Raw genomic sequence first — 18,121 nt, 5'->3', positions numbered from 1 at the left:
AGCGTTTGGTCTATATTTTGTGTAGTGATCCATCTCTTTCTCTACAATGTTTCTAGCAGTTATGGCAAAGGTGTCCTCAGCTTGTCTGAACATCTGTCATTAACAGAGGGCACTCCTGCCTGGATTGTAACTTCTTTGTTGAAAATGCCGAAATGAAAAGCAGGTGCAACCGGCATCTGTCAGCCTGCATCTTTTGGAAGCCGTCCCATTTGTTTCCTCTTAACACGTGGGATGGACATCTCACAGAGGCCCAGCGCTCAGCCTGCTTACGTCCTGACAAGCACATGAGTCAGAGAGCAGCTCTGTCTTGAGCCAGTGTGATGAACATACGAGGAAGTCTCTTCGCACCCTGGCAATAGGACAGTTCCATTGGACTCAGAGTCCAATGACGGCAGGTAGGGGACAGTCGCCTAGTCAGTTTCGTGGACTATTTTTCAGGGATCTCATTCCCAGGGCCCTAGGATAGAAAGCAAATGCCACGACCAAGGAAGCTTTGAAAAATTAGTTTTCCTATCACAAACAAGACTTCTATTCCTACATCTACAAGCTGGTTAGTGTCATATGAAGGTGAGCTGCATGTTTTTGTGGTTTCTGTATAAAGTTACAAACACAAACAGTTCATTCTTTAGTCAGGACTCACAAGTAAATCTCCAAAATGGACATAAACACTTACCCCTATAATCCTTGAAAATATTACTGAAAATGCTGGTTGCAGACCTCCATTTACAATGGCACAAAATATACCAACCACAAAATAAGGCCATTCAGTTATATTCAGCTTCAGAATCCTCCAAAAAGAAACTGGAGGTACATTTTCATCCTGGAGAACACAAAATAATACAACAAACTCGTCAGGAAAAGAACTGATACTTAACTGATTTAATTGATGTACAGTTCTTCTGTATGCAGAAAAATTTTTAAATGAATGTATCTTTTTCTTACTTCCTTATCAACTGATGGCTATTTACCTTAAAAAAAAAGTGCTGACAGATTCTGTTATATCGTTCCTTTATTTCTTAAAAATAAATGATTCCATAAACATTTAAGTCTGACCTGACAGTTGGAACGTGACAAGTATATTTATAAGTAAGGATGAAAGAACAAAAATGTTTGTGTTTGAAGACCCACTGTAATCTATCTCTTTACATTATAAATTCTAATTCTAAAATTCTTGTCCTATAAATTCCAACTTGAGTCTAAAATGTTGAGATTTGGATTTGTGGAACAGGCTAGGGGATAGGACAGGAGGATTCTGGATAACCATTTCTTGTTCCCACTCGTATCCCAGCCTTAGCCCACTGGTGAAGACATAAGTCCACAGCCTCCTCCGTACCGAAGTCTCTTCTGTACTAAGCTTTCTGTTTTGGCTTTGTGGTCCATGGATACTCTTGCGAGTTGATTTTCTTCTTATTAGACTGGATCCTAAATCTTTGGGGGACATGTCCAAGGCATCAATTTCACTTTCGGATCCACCAGCTGCATTTTCTAATTCAATTTCATTTCCTTTTGTCTAAAATAAATAAGAAATATGCATAAGCTGGTTAGGCTCAGTTAACCAACAAAAACTAATCGCTTAACAGCAAATATCAAGGAAATGGCAATTTAAGTCTGTATAGGAAAAGGATAAAATTAAACTGCTATTTTCTGGTGTGATTATATCTGAAAATTAAAACCACTAAATGAGTATTCTCAGAAAATATGCTGAAACAACATGGCATCCGTTCCATGTATCTAGTCATATACTTTTTGTGGGTGTTGTTGGCTCAATCATATTTGCTTTGGACCCGTGTTATCAACAGAAATACGGTGCAAACCATATTGTGAGCCACAATTTTTTTCAGTAGCCATGCTAAAAAAAGTAAGAGAGGTAAAATCAATTTTTTTTTTTTTGCAGTACGTGGGCCTCTCACTGCTGTGGCCTCTCCTGTTGCAGAGCATAGGCTCCGGATGCGCAGGCTCAGCAGCCATGGCTCACGGGCCCAGCCGCTCCGCGGCATGTGGGATCTTCCCGGACCGGGGCACGAACCCGTGTCCCCTGCATCGGCAGGCGGACTCTCAACCACTGTGCCACCAGGGAAACCCTAAAATCAATTTTAATTGTATATTTTATCTAACCTAATGTATCCAAGGTATTAGATCAACATGTAATCAGTGTAAAGACTTTTTGAGATATCCTGCTTTTTTTTTGGTAGACTAAGTCTAAGTCTTTGGACTCTGGTATGCATTTTCAGCCTACAAACACTTCAATTCAGATTAACCACCGCTGAAGTGCTCAATAACCACATGTGGCTAGTGGCTACTTGAGTGGATAGCTCACCTTTAAGCCTTTTTTAACTTTACTTTTCTCTAATTATCCTTCTTTATTTTCCCTCCTTTCCAGACAAAGAAAAAACCTCTAAAAAACATTGGTCGGATCCTGAATCCCACCCAAGTATTTTCTCCCTCTTCTCAAGATAATCAACGGTAACATTTATTTATAGCACTGAACACAGCAAAATCAGCTTATGCCTAACATATCGTGCTTTAGGAAAATGCTAGAGTTAGACTATACCTGCATTGTGACAAGTTTGAAGTAAATGCCTTTCTCCTTCATGAGTTCATCATGACTGCCTTTCTCCACAGTGACTCCATCATCAAGACCAGCAATGACATCAGCATTACGCACTGTGGACAAACGATGCGCGATCACAATGGTGGTCCGGCCTTCTCTGGCCTAAAGAGAGAAAAATTTGGTTTTGGAATACATGAACAACTATCTGGAAAAATTCATTAATTCAAGTTATATTTACTGACCGCCAATGCCTTGGATATTGCAAAACTGTGTAAGCTATATAAGATAGTCTCTGCCTTCAGTAAATGTACAGTTAGTGGTTTAAAGTGATGTTCTAAAAAAAATTAAAAAATAATAAAAATAAAATGATGTTCTATTATAACTATAAACACAAATATGATAGTCTCATATTAATATTATGTAAGCCTCTAAGTATTTTAACTCAACCTCTCGTAGCCTGTTTATAGTAATCATCAGGGGCTTATATAAAGTAAAACACCCTACAGCCCAAGAATTGGTCAATCAGAGCAGGTACAGGCCAGTTGCTATACTGGTGCATACGAGCTAGAATCAGTCCTGGGAATCACCATGTCCTATCTCACAGGACATTGGGATGATCAAGACAAATAATAAATGTGAAGCAACAAAGTACAGACTTCAGCGTTACACTGATCTGAACTCGAATCTTAGTTCTGCCATTTATGAATTCCAGGAGTTTATACAAAGCTTTTAACCTGTGTGAGGCTCAACTTATTCAGATATAAAATGGGGATAATAATATAGTGCTAATTTTTAGAGTAGTTGTGATAACTAAATACAACAATGCACAGGAAGCACTGTGATGTACACAGTAAATGCTTAATAAATGATTCTTATTCCTAGGGAGAAGCATTATGGAAAACTGAAGAGCTATGTAAATGTTTAAACGCCCAATCTCATTTTTATTTTCATATGGAACAGAGCCAGAGAACTAGAACTCGCCTGAGATTTCTTTAACCTTTGTAACTCCCAGTGCTTATAACGTTTGTTACTCTATATTTCTCTCCAGGAACTAGCAATAAAATTCTCAAAACAAGCTAACAAAAAAAAAAGGTATCAGGATCAGTATGAAAAAGAGAAGTGAAAAACTCTGAGAAGAAAAAAAAAATACATGTCAGAAAAATACTCTCTACGTGGTAGCAACTAGACAGTAGAGAAGACAACGGATCAGCTCCATGGATGTTTTCAAAAGTCGGGGATGTGGTATTCCCCCCCAAAATGTGCATGCTAAAGAAAAGGTATTTTTAAATGCAACCTTTCTAAATTCATTTTATTTATAATTTAATACATAGTGCCATGGTAGAATTATAAGAAAATACAGATGTGACATTATAGATAAGCAAAGTGAAGGGGGAAAACGCAGCCACAATCCCATCTCTTTCTATTTTGGTTCACAGAAGTTTTAGTGACCTGCTTTTTCTTCTCTCAACAATCTATTACGCACTCTGACAGGATGTTTAGAGAAACAGCGTTCTTCTGTTATTACACAGAAGAGGAACTGGAGCAAATATGAGTTCATCTTTTTTTTTTTTTTTTTTTTTTTTTTTTTTGCGGTACGCGGGCCTCTCACTGCTGTGGCCTCTCCCGTTGCGGAGCGCAGGCTCAGCGGCCATGGCTCACGGGCCCAGCCGCTCCGCGGCATGTGGGATCTTCCCGGACCGGGGCACGAACCCGCGTCCCCTGCATCGGCAGGCGGACTCTCAACCACTGCGCCACCAGGGAAGCCTGTGAGTTCATCTTTGAATTCTACTGGGACACTTCAACTTGGAGCACTTATGGGTTAAAAGGTTTCCCCGTTTCTTGTCCTCACAGAGTTGGCCTGGTTACCATCATACACCAGAGACCAAGCACAGTGCCTGGCACAGCACGAGCACTCAAGTCCAAACTGGTGAATGAGTCACACAGACTCGAGAACTGCTGGAAGGTCAAACTCTGTTGATGGTCAAGGACATTTCATGGCTCAGGTATGTTTCCAACATCGGCAGCTCTCCGGCACTTTCCTGAAGATAAGAGGTTTCTCATTTCCCACAGAGTCTTCAAGAGGCATCTAACATCTTGGAAACTGTAAACCTTCCTCTTGTTGACAACAACGAAAACTGACAAAACCTAAATAACAGGGTCATCGCTAAGGCTAATAAGTTTTCAAGATCACAATAAGAATCCACCTGCCAACACAGGGGACAAGGGTTCGAGCCCTGGTCCGGGAAGATCCCACATGCCGCAGAGTAACTAAGCCTGTGTGCCACAACTACTGAGCCCGCATGCCACAACTACTGAAACCCACGCGCCTAGAGCCCGTGTTCTGCATCAGAAGCCACCGCAATGAGAAGCCCACGCACCACAACAAAGAGTAGCCCCCACTCGCTGCAACTAGAGAAAGCCCATGCACAGCAATAAAGACCCAATGTAGCCAAAAATAAAGGAAAAAAAAATTTTGCAAGTATCTTTCAATGAAAGCTTATTCATCGCTACCTAAAAAATACCAGAGAAATAGAAGTTAAACAAACAGATGCAAAGAGGCTTGATGGTTTTAATAGCTTTAAGAATCACTTTAGAAGAGATTTTTCTTTAAACATTAAGAATTAACAATGGAATGTTCTTGTGCTTATAAATCAGCTAGGTTTGAAATGAGGTTCACCCACCTTATCCAGGGCCACCTGAACCACTGCTTCGCTCTCAGTGTCCAGCGCTGAGGTGGCCTCATCCAGCAGCAGGATCTTGGGGTTGCGAACCAGAGCCCGAGCGATGGCGATTCTCTGCTTCTGTCCACCACTCAGCTGGGCCCCTCTCTCTCCAACCAGGGTGTCAAATTTCTACAACACAGAAACCACAGGAGGATTAAGCAACAGAATAAGCTATCTCAGCTCAGATTATAAGATGGCAAGCAGGGACTTCCCTGATGGCGCAATGGTTAAGAATCCACCTGCCAATGCAGGAGACCCGGGGTCGAGCCCTGGTCCGGGAAGATCCCACATGCCACAGAGCAACTAGCTCTGTGCGCCACAACTACTGAGTCTGCGCTCTAGAGCCCGCAAGCCACAACTACTGAGGCCGCATGCCACAACTACTGCAGCCCACGTGCCAAGAGCCTGTACTCCACAACAAAGAGAAACCACCGCGGTAAGAAGCCGCACACTGCAACAAAGAGTAACCCCCGCTCGCCGCAGCTAGAGAAAGCCCGCGCACAGCAACGAAGACCCAACGCAGGCAAAAAATAAATAAATTTATTAAAAAAAAAAAAAAAAAGATGGCAAGCAATCCCATAAACAACCCAAGCCTCACAGGCAGTATGGTCCAGTTCCTTAAACTTAGTAATAACCAACCCTAATTTAAAATAATATGTATGTCTACTACTAGTTGATGCTGCTAGAGCTTTAAAATCTGAAGTCCTCTTGATTTCCCTTCTTAGGAGGTTCCTCCAGTTTACAGTCATTTCCTAACTTCCTATGCATCAGGCCAGCATTTTATAACCCTCTAGCATGACAAAGATCGAGAAGGACTTACATTAGGCAGTTTCATGATGAAGTCATAGGCGCTGGCTTCCTTCACAGCTTTCTCAATCTCATCCATGGTTACATTTTCACGGCCGTAGCGAATGTTCTCGGCTATGGTGGTAGCAAACAACACAGGTTCCTGACTCACCACACCGATAATTTCCCGCAGATACCTGACATTGATGGTCCTGATGTCCTGTCCGTCAATACTGATCTGAAATAAAAAGTAGGTGTGATATTCACACACTGCAGACTTGTGACGTATAATCTGCAAAGGTAACTCAGTGCCGCAGCACCTAGTTCAGCAAGTCATCTCACCACGCCCTCCGTGGGGTCATAGAGCCTCTGTATCAGCTGGACCGTCGTGCTTTTCCCACAGCCGCTGTTTCCAACCAGTGCCACCGTCTGCCCGCTCTCTACCTTCAAGTTGAGGCCCTTCAAGATCTATCATGATGAATGAGAAATAAACTTAAAGGCAATACACAGATTTTGAGACTATGAACTCAATTCAAAACTAGGTTTAAGGGCTTCCCTGGTGGCGCAGTGGTTGAGAGTCCGCCTGCTGATGCAGGGGACACGGGTTCGTGCCCCGGTCCGGGAAGATCCCACATGCCACGGAGCGGCTAGGCCCATGAGCCACGGCTGCTGGGCCTGCGTGTCCGCAGCCTTGCTTCGCAACGGGAGAGGCTACAACAGTGAGAGGCCCACGTACCGCAAAAAAAAAAAAAAAACCAAAAAAAAAAACTAGGTTTAAACATACATTTTTTTTAAACAATCTCTAAAGGGAAGTATCAGACACGCTTCATCCAATACATTGTTGAATCACTGATTAATCATTTATCACTGTACCTTAACTTCGTTTCGAGATGGGTAATTGAAGTGAACATTTCTGAATTCCAGATTTCCCTTAATATTATCGGGTTTGTGCCCGTTCTTCGAATAGCTGTCGATGCTTGGTTTCTAAACAGAATAAAATTTCAGAAGATGACTAGGTTACAATAACTACTTTTAGTGACATCTGTGGAGAGTTGAATAAAGTGATAAAGAAAATCGACTTTTTTAGACAGATAAAGGGCCAGCCCAGACTTACGTTATCGATGATCTTGAAGATTTCATAAGCTGCTCCTCTCGCATTTGCAAATGCCTCAATGCTTGGAGATGCCTGTCCAACACTAAAAGCCCCAATTAATATGGAAAAGAAGACCTGAGGAATGTGAAGGAAAAACATCAAGTTACTTAGTGTTTAGTACATTTTTTCATACTTCTTCTAACATCGCTAATTAAATTTTTAAATGGCAAAGGCAACATATCAATACTGGCTGTTAAAAATATTTTTAAAGTTGAAGTACTATACAGTTTAGAATGCTGAATTAGTCTTACTGGCTCAGTGAAACAATAAATTCTATATGACTAGAATATTTTTATATGTCTTCAATGGCGAAGAATTTTGGTTCAGGTCATCAGTAGGGTACAGTGGAAACCAATCCTATTATGAGAGTCAGAAGCCCAAAGCCTGAATCCTGGATTGAGCACTGACTGGCTTTATGTCTTCAGGTGATTCTCCTAGATCTCTGGGCTTCAATTTCTTTATTTGCAAAAACAGGCAAGATTCTATCTATTTTCCCTACCGGGCAACCTTAGTGTTCTTGTATCAAGTGAAACGGTACATATGAAAGTATTTTGTGAAGTATAAAGCACACATTCTTTATCAGGTGGAGTCTCTCTGCCCTCCACCAGATTGTATACTCTTTGAGGTCTGATGAACCGTTTATTTTTGTTTGTTTTTTTTCATTTTGCCCAAATCCGTTTCTTATTGGTAGACTTGATACCGTTTTTCTTCAGGGGTTAAAGGGAACTAATGTCACTATTCACTTCTTTCTAAATCACACAGTAGTTATATTACCCAACAACTTACATAGAAGGAATTTTTTTTTTTTTTTTTTTTTTTTTGCTGTTCGCGGGCCTCTCACTGCTGTGGCCTCTCCTGTTGCGGAGCACAGGCTCCGGATGCACAGGCTCAGCGGCCATGGCTCACAGGCCCAGCCGCTCTGCGGCATGTGGGATCTTCCCAGACCGGGGCACGAACCTGTGTCCCCTGCATCGGCAGGCGGGCTCTCAACCACTGCGCCACCAGGGAAGCCCACATAGAAGGAATTTTGCTAAGTGATTCTCTACTCATGTTCTCGGTTAGTCCTTTACAACAACGCTAAAAATTATGGCATCTTATTCCTGTCATTTCCATTTTGCAGAAGAGGTAACAGACTCTTGAAAAGTCTAGGTGGCTGAAGCGAATCATACAGCTACTAAGTGGCAGAGCCGGAATTTGAACCAAGACGGCCTGATATCAAATCCCAGTCTCTTGCTCGCTATTCTTTGCATTATTTAATAATTCTTCGAAAATTATTCTCCAACAGTCAAACCAACACTACGAAATTTCACTGGCATGTTAATAGTGAGTCATCTCTTAATATAACATCACTTACAGTGAGTACTTGTCCAATAGAATAATCTTCTGACAGGACTAAGGAGGTCCCATACCAGAACGCCAGAGCGTATGATGCATAGATCAACAGGAAAGCAGCACCCATAGAGATGTTGGCTGTAATAACTTTCTTTATTCCAATTCTTTTAGCTTCTTCCAAATTTTTGTTGTACCTGGGAGAAGTAACAAAAATGAGCACACATACCTATCAATCTTATGAAACGGGTCAATACAGCATGATGGTTATTGCGTACACAGGATGTGCCACGGCCTGGGGGAGGCGTTTCACATGTATTTTCTCCTTTTGTCCACACACTGATCCCATGATGCTAGTATTATGTTAATCCCTTCTTGTAGAAGACGAAACTGAGGCCTTATGGAAATTAAGTAATTTGTCGAGGGATGTTCTAAAAAGCACCTTCTCTGACTTTGGCAATAGTGAAATAAATGAAGTAATACTTAGCGAACTTCCAGAACTTGCATCGTTTCATACATAAGACAAAACAGAAGCTATGAAAACACCTGCGTTTTCCCTTGAAAATCTGCATGTGTTTAAAATGTACTAATAAAATGAAGATAAAATGCTAGAAAGTGCTCAATATAGGTGAGTCCTTTAAACCTCTGAATATCAAGTCTGCTCCCCACCCTGCTTCCCCCTGGGCCTGCTGGAAGAACCAAATGAGAAAATACATGTGTGAGAGCATTTTAAGAGCTCTGAATTGCCATCCAAGACTTTTTACATGTAAATAAACTGTCTAGTTTATCTTACTTCCACAGATGTTTATTTTAAAAATCACTGACCTGAAAAAATTATTTGGCTTAAAGTATATAATAGTCCATCACTATGTATCAGTGTCCCCTTCCTCAGCCTTTCTATACGTTGCCTACTACCCATCCCCTCTGTCAATGCTTCCGACGTTGGTCCTGTCATGGCTACTCACTGCTGGAGGGAGGGGCTCTCCCTGGTGGCATGGGCCACCCAAGGCCTTCTGGCTGCCTCAAGGACGGAGCAAATCAAGATCTCAGTACTATAACCCTGTAATCTGTTCACAGCACAAAAATCTGCACTACATTAGCCAAACTTGGAGAACACCTGTTAATAATTCTTACAGCATATACAGGGAAACACACAAAAGAGGGCAAAAGCAAGGAAGCAAACAAAAACCAAAGCAATGTTAGAGTCCACTGACAGATATTTCTCTTTCTAATCACTTAACACTTACTCCCAAACGGCAATTCAAGTACTTTTTACACCGTGGGAAACTGGTTAATTTCTGATATTCAAGGTAAGTAAAGGAGATGGCCTCTGTAACTTTACCTTCATTTGAAAGGAACATGGCAGGCTACTTTCCTTAAGAAGAGAGATGTGGAGATAAGCAAATGGGGCCCTAATTTAAAGAAAAAGAAGGATCTTTGCAAATACAGAATCATGGTAAAATTATTAGAGAAATAGGACAGATTATAATTGAGCCTTAAATCTGTCCTTATCCTCTCAATCACAACTCCTTGCAGGAAGAGGAGCTCACAATTGTTGACATGGAAGAATTTATTTCCATACAGAGTGTATATTTTCAGGTCTTTGATCCATAAACACATGACTATGTAAATATTATGCGGTATTATATTTATTTTTTGGAGCATCTGTCCCATTCATTAGAATGTAGAAGCAGAGGTCAAGCCTTGCTCAGATACGAGCATGCATTCTTTCTTGCCTTCATGCCTTTCAAAAACTACTTCACCAATAACCAGTTAACCAAAGGCATGGCCAAATGAAAATTACATGACTACTGCCTAAAGAGCAAATTTAAACAGAACTTCATGGTGACAAAATGGTAATATATTATTAGAGTTTCTCCCTCCAAAAATGTAAATCCCAAACTTGCCAGTTATAATCTTTGACCAACAAATTATTTTTGAGAAATGTATTTCAATGGTTGATATATATCCCTCCCACTTTATGAGGTGATTTGATGTGAAAGTATTACTAGGCATAAATTATACATGATGACATTTAAGTAACTTTAATGCTATGAGTCAAACCCTGTTATTTCCTTTATTTCGGTTCTTGCTTACCAAGACTAATGTAGAAATCATTTCACTGATATGCTGTGTCCCAAGTAGCCAGAGGAAACTTTTGCACAGGCAGAAGAAACAAGGAAGAAAATCATTTAGATGCCAGAAAAGATAAAGGAAGAAAAAAAGAGTGGTAAGGAAGCAGGAAAAACAAACAATACTACTTTTACATAGGCTTTGATACACATATAACACCAGATATTAAAATCATTAATTCATTATAAGCTTTAGTATGAAAATGATAATGTAGGATTTCCTAAAAGGGGCAAAGTTACATAATAAAACAATGACATTTAGAAAAAAATATTCTTAAATAATATGAAAATATATATCAGTGACACAAATAGCCCCTTACGAGAGCAAGGAACAATTTTTGCTAAGCAAAGAGAAATCAATACTAACAGGTCAACATATGCAAGACACATACGAGAGAAAAATATAATTAAATGAAGGAGAATAAAACTATTGTATACTACTGAATTAAATTCACTCTAAATTCTGAGAGACTTTGAGAGATCCTACTATACCTGCTAATTTCAAGAGAAAATCAGACTAAAACCTTAATTACTTGTCTATGTGGAAGCAGAGAAGGGAAGAGCAAGAACTAGAGAGAAAACTGAAGAATTATATTTGGTCTAAGGATAATTTTAACAATTCTACTTCCAAATTAAATCCTCAATCTAGGAACTTATCACCCTTCTCCTGGACTACTTCAACAGTCTTCCAAGCAAATCTTTGACAGCTCTCATACATTCACCAGACCAATTACAGGCAGAGAAATGGTTTTAAAACGTAATGTAGATTGTCACTCCCTTGTTTAAAACCCTCAACCGCTTCCCTGTGCCCTTAGAGTTAGACCCTAACTCCTCACCAGGGTCTGCAAGTCCCCTTGTTCCGGCCCCCACCCACCCTCAACAGCCTTTCTTCATCTCAATCTCCTCTTACTCAACTGAACTCCAGGCACACAAGCCTTAGGATATTTTCTAGAATATACCAAAGTCTTTGCCACCTCAGGAAATCTGGAAGACTCCTCTATCCCTACCCCTACTAGAGCAGGATTTTCCTCATCCCTCAAGTCCCAGCCTCCATGAAACCACCTCAAACATCCATCATACCTTCCTTATCATCGTTCAAGTAAATTTGCCCTCCTTACCCTCATGGGCACACTCTTTGATGGCTTCATAGCACATTTTAAAAATTCAGGATTTAATTCATGTCTTTGATGATTTCTTTCTTATCTTCCTTACTACTTTCCTGCCTCCCTTCCTTCCCTTTTCTTCACCTTACTGTTTTGACTGGGGATAACACGAAGGCAAATATCCCCAGAGCCTAGCATAGTGCATGGGGTGTGTTAGATGCTGGAAAAATTTGCTGAATGAATTGAACTTTCAAGAAATGGCCAAGATGGAAAGAACCTTAGGCCATCAGGTGGCAGTCCTGAGCCTACTCTTGATCTTCAGGCAAAACTAACTTCCAGGGCTTCCCTGGTGGCGCAGGGGTTGAGAGTCCGCCTGCCGATGCACGGGACACGGGTTTGTGCCCCGGTCCGGGACGATCCCACATGCCATGGAGCGGCTGGGCCCGTGAGCCATGGCCGCTGAGCCTGCGCGTCCAGAGCCTGTGCTCCGCAACGGGAGAGGCCACAACAATGAGAGGCCCGTGTACTGCCAAAAAAAAACAAACAAAAAAACTAACTAACTTCCAGTTCTCTAGAGGAGAATGATCTTTCAAAGATACATTCCAGTAACTAATATCTTCTGAAGAAATGATTCTACACCTGAAATGAATCTTTGAATATACCTGTGTAAGCCCATTTGCTTATTCTTATAATGAAAAGTTAATCAAAATTTTCTCTAAAACAACAAAAAAATTTGTACCTAATTTCTTAAAGCACTCCATTTAAAAAACCTCAATTCTTTTAAAATGTCAGTGAACTAAAATGATCAGATTTATCTAAGTTCTGAATATTGGACTTGGCTCCTATTATGTCCTTTCCCTCCTTACCCAGGTTACATCACATACATCATTATTGTTTTTCATCGCTAATAATAATACCTTCTCAATTTATGTTCTTCAAATTTTGGATGCCATTAATTTAAAAAGTATTATAGGGGCTTCCCTGGTGGCACAGTAGTTAAGAATCCACCTGCCAATGCAGGGGACGTGGGTTTGAGCCCTGGTCCGGGAAGATCCCATATGCTGTGGAGCAACTAGGCCGAAGAGACACAACTGCTGAATCCTGGGAGCCACAACTACTGAAGCCTGCGTGCCCTAGAGCCCACATGCTACAACTATTGAGTCCACGTTCTGCAACTACTGAAGCCTGCGTGGCTAGAGCCCATGCTCCCCAATGAGAAGCTATCATAATGAGAAGCCCGCGCACTGCAACCAAGAGTAACCCTCGCTCGCCACAACTAGAGAAAGCCAGTGCAAAGCAATGAAGACCCAATGCAGCCAAAAAAATAAAAATAAAAAGTATTATAATTTTGTTATTTTATGTAGCATTAGAAAGGAGTATAGGAGGTGGAGTCAAGATAGCGTACTAAAGGGACGCAGAATTCGCGTCTCCTCACAAAAAGGGCACCTAACAGGCACCCCTGGGGGACCATGGACACCTAAGGGGATGGGAGGAACCCCCTGCGACCGGGTAGGATGTGGGGAGTGGGGGGAGGGGGGAGGAGAACTGGAGGCAGGACAGGACCAGCACCCCTGAGGGGCAGCTGGGGGAGGGGAACGGATCCAACGCCCGAAGGGGGAAATTGGGGGACCACTGGGAGGGCAGAGGATCAAAAGGGAGCGTGGCCAGGTTTCCCCTGCCACTTGGACCCCCAGGAACCTGCTGAGATCCGAGGCCTGATCCTCTGCCCAGCGAGGCCCCCTCCAGCTGCGCATGTCCTGAGGGAGTGGGAAGGAGGAAAGGGGGAGCAAAAATAAAGGCCAGATCTCTGGGACCAGCACCCCTGAGGGGCGGCTAGGGGAAGCGAGGAATTCCTACACCCAGCGGGACCCACCCACCATTAGGGGTCCAGCAGCAATGGGGGAGATCCGGGGCGAGACAGTGGGGGAGGGCCACGAAGTAACGTAAACGGGGCCAGCTCCCTCCCTGACCACTTAGGAATGGGGAAGCCTGTTGAGCTCCTGGGCCTAATACTCTGCCCTCGGAGCCTCCCTCCTGCCACGCAGAGCCCAAGCCCCGCCCCTACACCCCCACCCAGGGCCCTACCTCTACACTAGGAGACGCCCTCCCACAAGCTCGGCCTAAACCCCACCCACACAGCCTCACCAGGGCCTTACCTCCAAACTCCGGAACGCCACACTCCAGAAGCCCTCCTTGGGTGATGCCTCTCCCATTTCACCAGGTCCTAGGCAGACGCCCCGCCCCAAGCTTGAACACAGCCCCACCTAGGCCCTATCAAATGCTCAAACGTCATCCCCTAACCCGTCTAGGTCCCGCCCCACCCTAAACCCCACCCCTGCCTAAGTTCTACCCCGCCTAAACTCCGCCCCCATAGCCAAGGCTTTTTTTTTTTTTTTCCTTACTGTGCCGTGAGCTTGCAGAATCTTGGTTCTCGGGCAGGAGATCGGGCCCGAGCTCCTGTGATGGGACCTCCGACTCTAAAGCACTGGACAACAGGGAACCTCAGAACCCAAGGAATATCAATTAGAGTAAGGCCTCCCAGAGGTCCTCAACTCAGCACCAAGACCCAGCTCTATCCAACTACCTGCAAACTCCAGTGCTGGATGACGCAGGCCAAACACCCAGTAAGACAGAATTACAGCACCACCCATCAAAAAAAAATAATAATAATTAAATGACAAAAAAATGTTACAGACGAAGGAGCAAGGGAAAAACCTACAAGACCAAATAAATGAAGACAAAATAGGCAACCTACCTGAAAAAGAATTCAGAGTTATGATAGTAAAGATGATCCAAAATCTTGAAAACAGAATGGAGAAAATACAAGAAACATTTAACAACGATCTAGAAGAACTAAAGAGCAAACAAACAGTGATAAACAACACAATTACTGAAATTAAAAATACTCTACAAGTAATCAATAACAGAATAACTGAGGCAGAAGAATATATAAGTGAGCTGGAAGATAAAATGGTGGAAATAACTGGCAGGGAGCAGAATAAAGAAAAAAAGAATTAAAAGATGAGGACAGTCTCAGAGACCTCTGGGACAACATTAAATGTACCAACATTCGAGTTATCAGGGTCCCAGAAGAAGAGAAACAGAAAAGGTCTGAGAAACTATTTGAAGAATTATAGTCAAAAACTTCCCTAACATGGGAAAGGAAATAGTCAGTCAAGTCCAGGAAGTGCAGAGTCCCATACAGGATAAACCCAAATTGAAACATGCTGAGACCCGTATTAATCAAACTATCAAAAATCAACTACAAAGAAAAAATATTAAAAGCAGCAAGAGAAAAGCAACAAATAACATACAAGGGAATCCCCATAAGGTTAACAGCTGATCTTTCAGCAGAAACTGTGCAAGCCAGAAGGGACTGGCAGGACATATTTAAAGGGATGAAAGGGAAAAACCTACAACGAAGATTATTACACCAGCAAGGATATCATTCAGATTCGACGAAGGAATTAAAACCTTTACAGACAAGCAAAAGCTAAGAGAATTCAGCACCACCAAACCAGCCTTACAGCAAATGCTATAGGAACTTCTCTAGGCAGGAAACACAAGAGAAGGAAAAGACCTACAATAACAAACCCAAAACAATTAAGAAAATGGTAATAGAAACATACATATTGACAACTACCTTAAATGTAAATAGATTAATGCTCCAACCAAAAAACACATAGACTGGCTGAATGGATACAAAAACAAGACCCATATATAAGCTGTCTACAAGAGACCCACTTCAAACCTAGGGACACATACAGACTGAATGTGAGGGGATGGAAAAAGATATTCCATGCGAATGGAAATCAAAAGAAAACTGTAGTAGCAATTCTCATATCAGACAAAGTAGACTTTAAAATAAAGACTACCACAAGAGACAAAGAAGGACACTACATAATGATCAAGGGATCAATTCAAGAAGAAGATATAACAATTGTAAATATTTATACACCCAACATAGGAGCACCTCAATACATAGGCAAATGCTAACAGCCATAAAAGGGGAAATCGACAGTAACACAATCATAGTAGGGGACTTTAACACCCCACTTTCACCAATGGACAGATCAACCAAAATGAAAATATATAAGGAAACACAAACTTTAACTGATACATTAAACAAGATGGACTTAATTGATAGTTACAGGACATTCCATCCAAAAACAACAGAATACACTTTCTTTCAGTGCTCATGGAGCATTCTCCAGGATAGACCATATCTTGGATCACAAATCAAGCCTAGGTAAATAAAGAAAATTGAAATCGTATCAAGTATCTTTTCCGACCACAACGCTATGAGACTAGATATCAATTACAGGAAAAAAAACTGTAAAACAAAAAAATACAAACACATGAGGCTAAACAATACACTACTAAATAACCAAGAGATCACTGAGGAAATGAAAAAATACCTAGAAACAAATGACAATGAAAACACAATGACCCAAAATCTATGAGATGCAGCAAAAGCAGTTATAAGAGGGAAGTTTATAGCAACACAATCCTACCTCAAGGAACAAGAAAAATCTCAAATAAACAAACTAACCTTACACCTAAATCAATTAGAGAAAGAAGAACAAAAAAACCCAAAGTTAGCAGAAGGAAAGAAATCATAAAGATCAGAGCAGAAACAAATGTAATAGGAACGAATGAAACAATAGCAAAGATCAATAAAACTAAAAACTGGTTCTTTGAGAAGATAAACAAAATTGATAAACCATTAGCCAGACTCATTAAGAAAAAAGGGAGAAGACTCAAGTCTATAGAATTAGAAATGAAAAAGGAGAAGTAACAACTGACACTGCAGAAATCAAAGGATCCTGAGAGATTACTACAAGCAATTATATGCCAATAAAATGAGCAACCTGGAAGAAATGGACAAATTCTTAGCAAAGTACAACCTTCCAAGACTGAATCAGGAAGAAATAGAAAATACAAGCAGACCAATCACAAGCACTGAAATTAAAACAGTGATTAAAAATCTTCCAACAAACAAAAGCCCAAGATCAAATGGCTTCACAGGTGAACTCTATCAAACATTTAGAGAAACGCTAACACCTATCTTTCTCAAACTCTTCCAAAATATAGCAGACGGAGAAACACTCCCAAACTCATTCTACGAGACCACCATCACCCTGATACCAAAACCAGACAAAGATGTCACAAAAAAAGAAAACTACAGGCCAATATCACTGCTGAACACAGATGCAAAAATCCTCAACAAAATACTAGCAAACAGAATCCAACAGCACACTAAAAGGATCATACACCATGATCAAGTGGGGTTTATCCCAGGAATGCAAGGATTCTTCAATATATGCAAATCAATCAATGTGATACACCATATTAACAAATTGAAAGATAAAAACCATATGATCATCTCAATAGATGCAGAGAAAGCTTTTGACAAAATTCAACACCCATTTATGATAAAAACCCTCCAGAAAGTAAGCATAGAGGGAACTTACCTCAACATAATAAAGGCCATATATGAAAAATGCACAGCCAACATCATTCTCAATGGTGAAAAACTGAAAGCATTTCCTCTAAGATCAGGAATAAGACAAGGTTGCCCACTCTCACCACTGTTACTCAACACTGTTTTGGAAGTCCTAGCCACGGCAATCAGAGAAGAAAAAGAAATAAAAGGAATACAAATTGGAAAAGAAGAAGTAAAACTGTCACTGTTTGCAGAAGACATGATACTATACATAGAGAATCCTAAAGATGTTACCAGAAAACTACTAGAGCTAATCAATGAATTTGGTAAAGTAGCAGGATACAAAATTAATGCACAGAAATCTCTGGCATTCCTATACACTAATAATGAAAAATCTGAAAGAGAAATTAAGGAAACACTCCCATTTGCCACTGCAACAAAAAGAAAAAAATACCTAGGAATAAACCTACCTAAGGAGACAAAAGACCTGTATGCAGAAAACTGTAAGACACTGATGAAAGAAATTAAAGATGATACAGATAGATGGAGAGATATACTATGTTCTTGGATTGGAAGAATCAACATTGTGAAAATGACTATACTACCCAAAGCAATCTACAGATTCAATGCAATCCCTATCAAACTACCAATGGCATTTTTCACAGAACTAGAACAAAAAATTGCATAACGTGTATGGAAACACAAAAGACCAAATAGCCAAAACAATTTGAGAAAGAAAAACAGAGGTGGAGGAATCAGGCTCCCTGATTTCAGACCATACTACAAAGCTACAGTAATCAAGACAGTCTGGTACTGGCACAAAAACAGAAATATAGATCAATGGAACAGGATAGAAATCCCAGACATAAACCCATGCACATATGGTCAACTTATCTTT

General features: G+C 41.0%; 1 protein-coding gene across 4 annotated transcripts in view; it reads right to left on the bottom strand.

Annotated features, from left to right (window-relative positions):
• Positions 1-18,121, bottom strand: part of ABCB1 (ATP binding cassette subfamily B member 1) — a 106,427-nt gene that overhangs the window by 39,960 nt on the left and 48,346 nt on the right. For 3 of the 4 annotated variants that reach the window (XM_060157181.1, XM_060157179.1, XM_060157180.1), the window contains 9 exons: positions 8,568-8,739; positions 7,175-7,288; positions 6,934-7,044; positions 6,403-6,528; positions 6,095-6,298; positions 5,233-5,403; positions 2,552-2,713; positions 1,334-1,510; positions 674-820 (listed from right to left, as the gene is read on the bottom strand). In XM_060157181.1, the coding sequence (XP_060013164.1) occupies positions 674-820; positions 1,334-1,510; positions 2,552-2,713; positions 5,233-5,403; positions 6,095-6,298; positions 6,403-6,528; positions 6,934-7,044; positions 7,175-7,288; positions 8,568-8,739 (1,384 nt within the window). Of the gene's footprint in view, positions 1-9; positions 458-673; positions 821-1,333; positions 1,511-2,551; positions 2,714-5,232; positions 5,404-6,094; positions 6,299-6,402; positions 6,529-6,933; positions 7,045-7,174; positions 7,289-8,567; positions 8,740-18,121 lie in introns of those variants that run through there. The other variant, XM_060157182.1, reaches the window with a different exon arrangement.

Source organism: Lagenorhynchus albirostris, chromosome 8, assembly GCF_949774975.1.
Source record: "Lagenorhynchus albirostris chromosome 8, mLagAlb1.1, whole genome shotgun sequence".
Classification (NCBI taxonomy): Eukaryota; Metazoa; Chordata; class Mammalia; order Artiodactyla; family Delphinidae; genus Lagenorhynchus; species Lagenorhynchus albirostris.
This window is presented reverse-complemented; position numbering and strand designations above follow the sequence as displayed.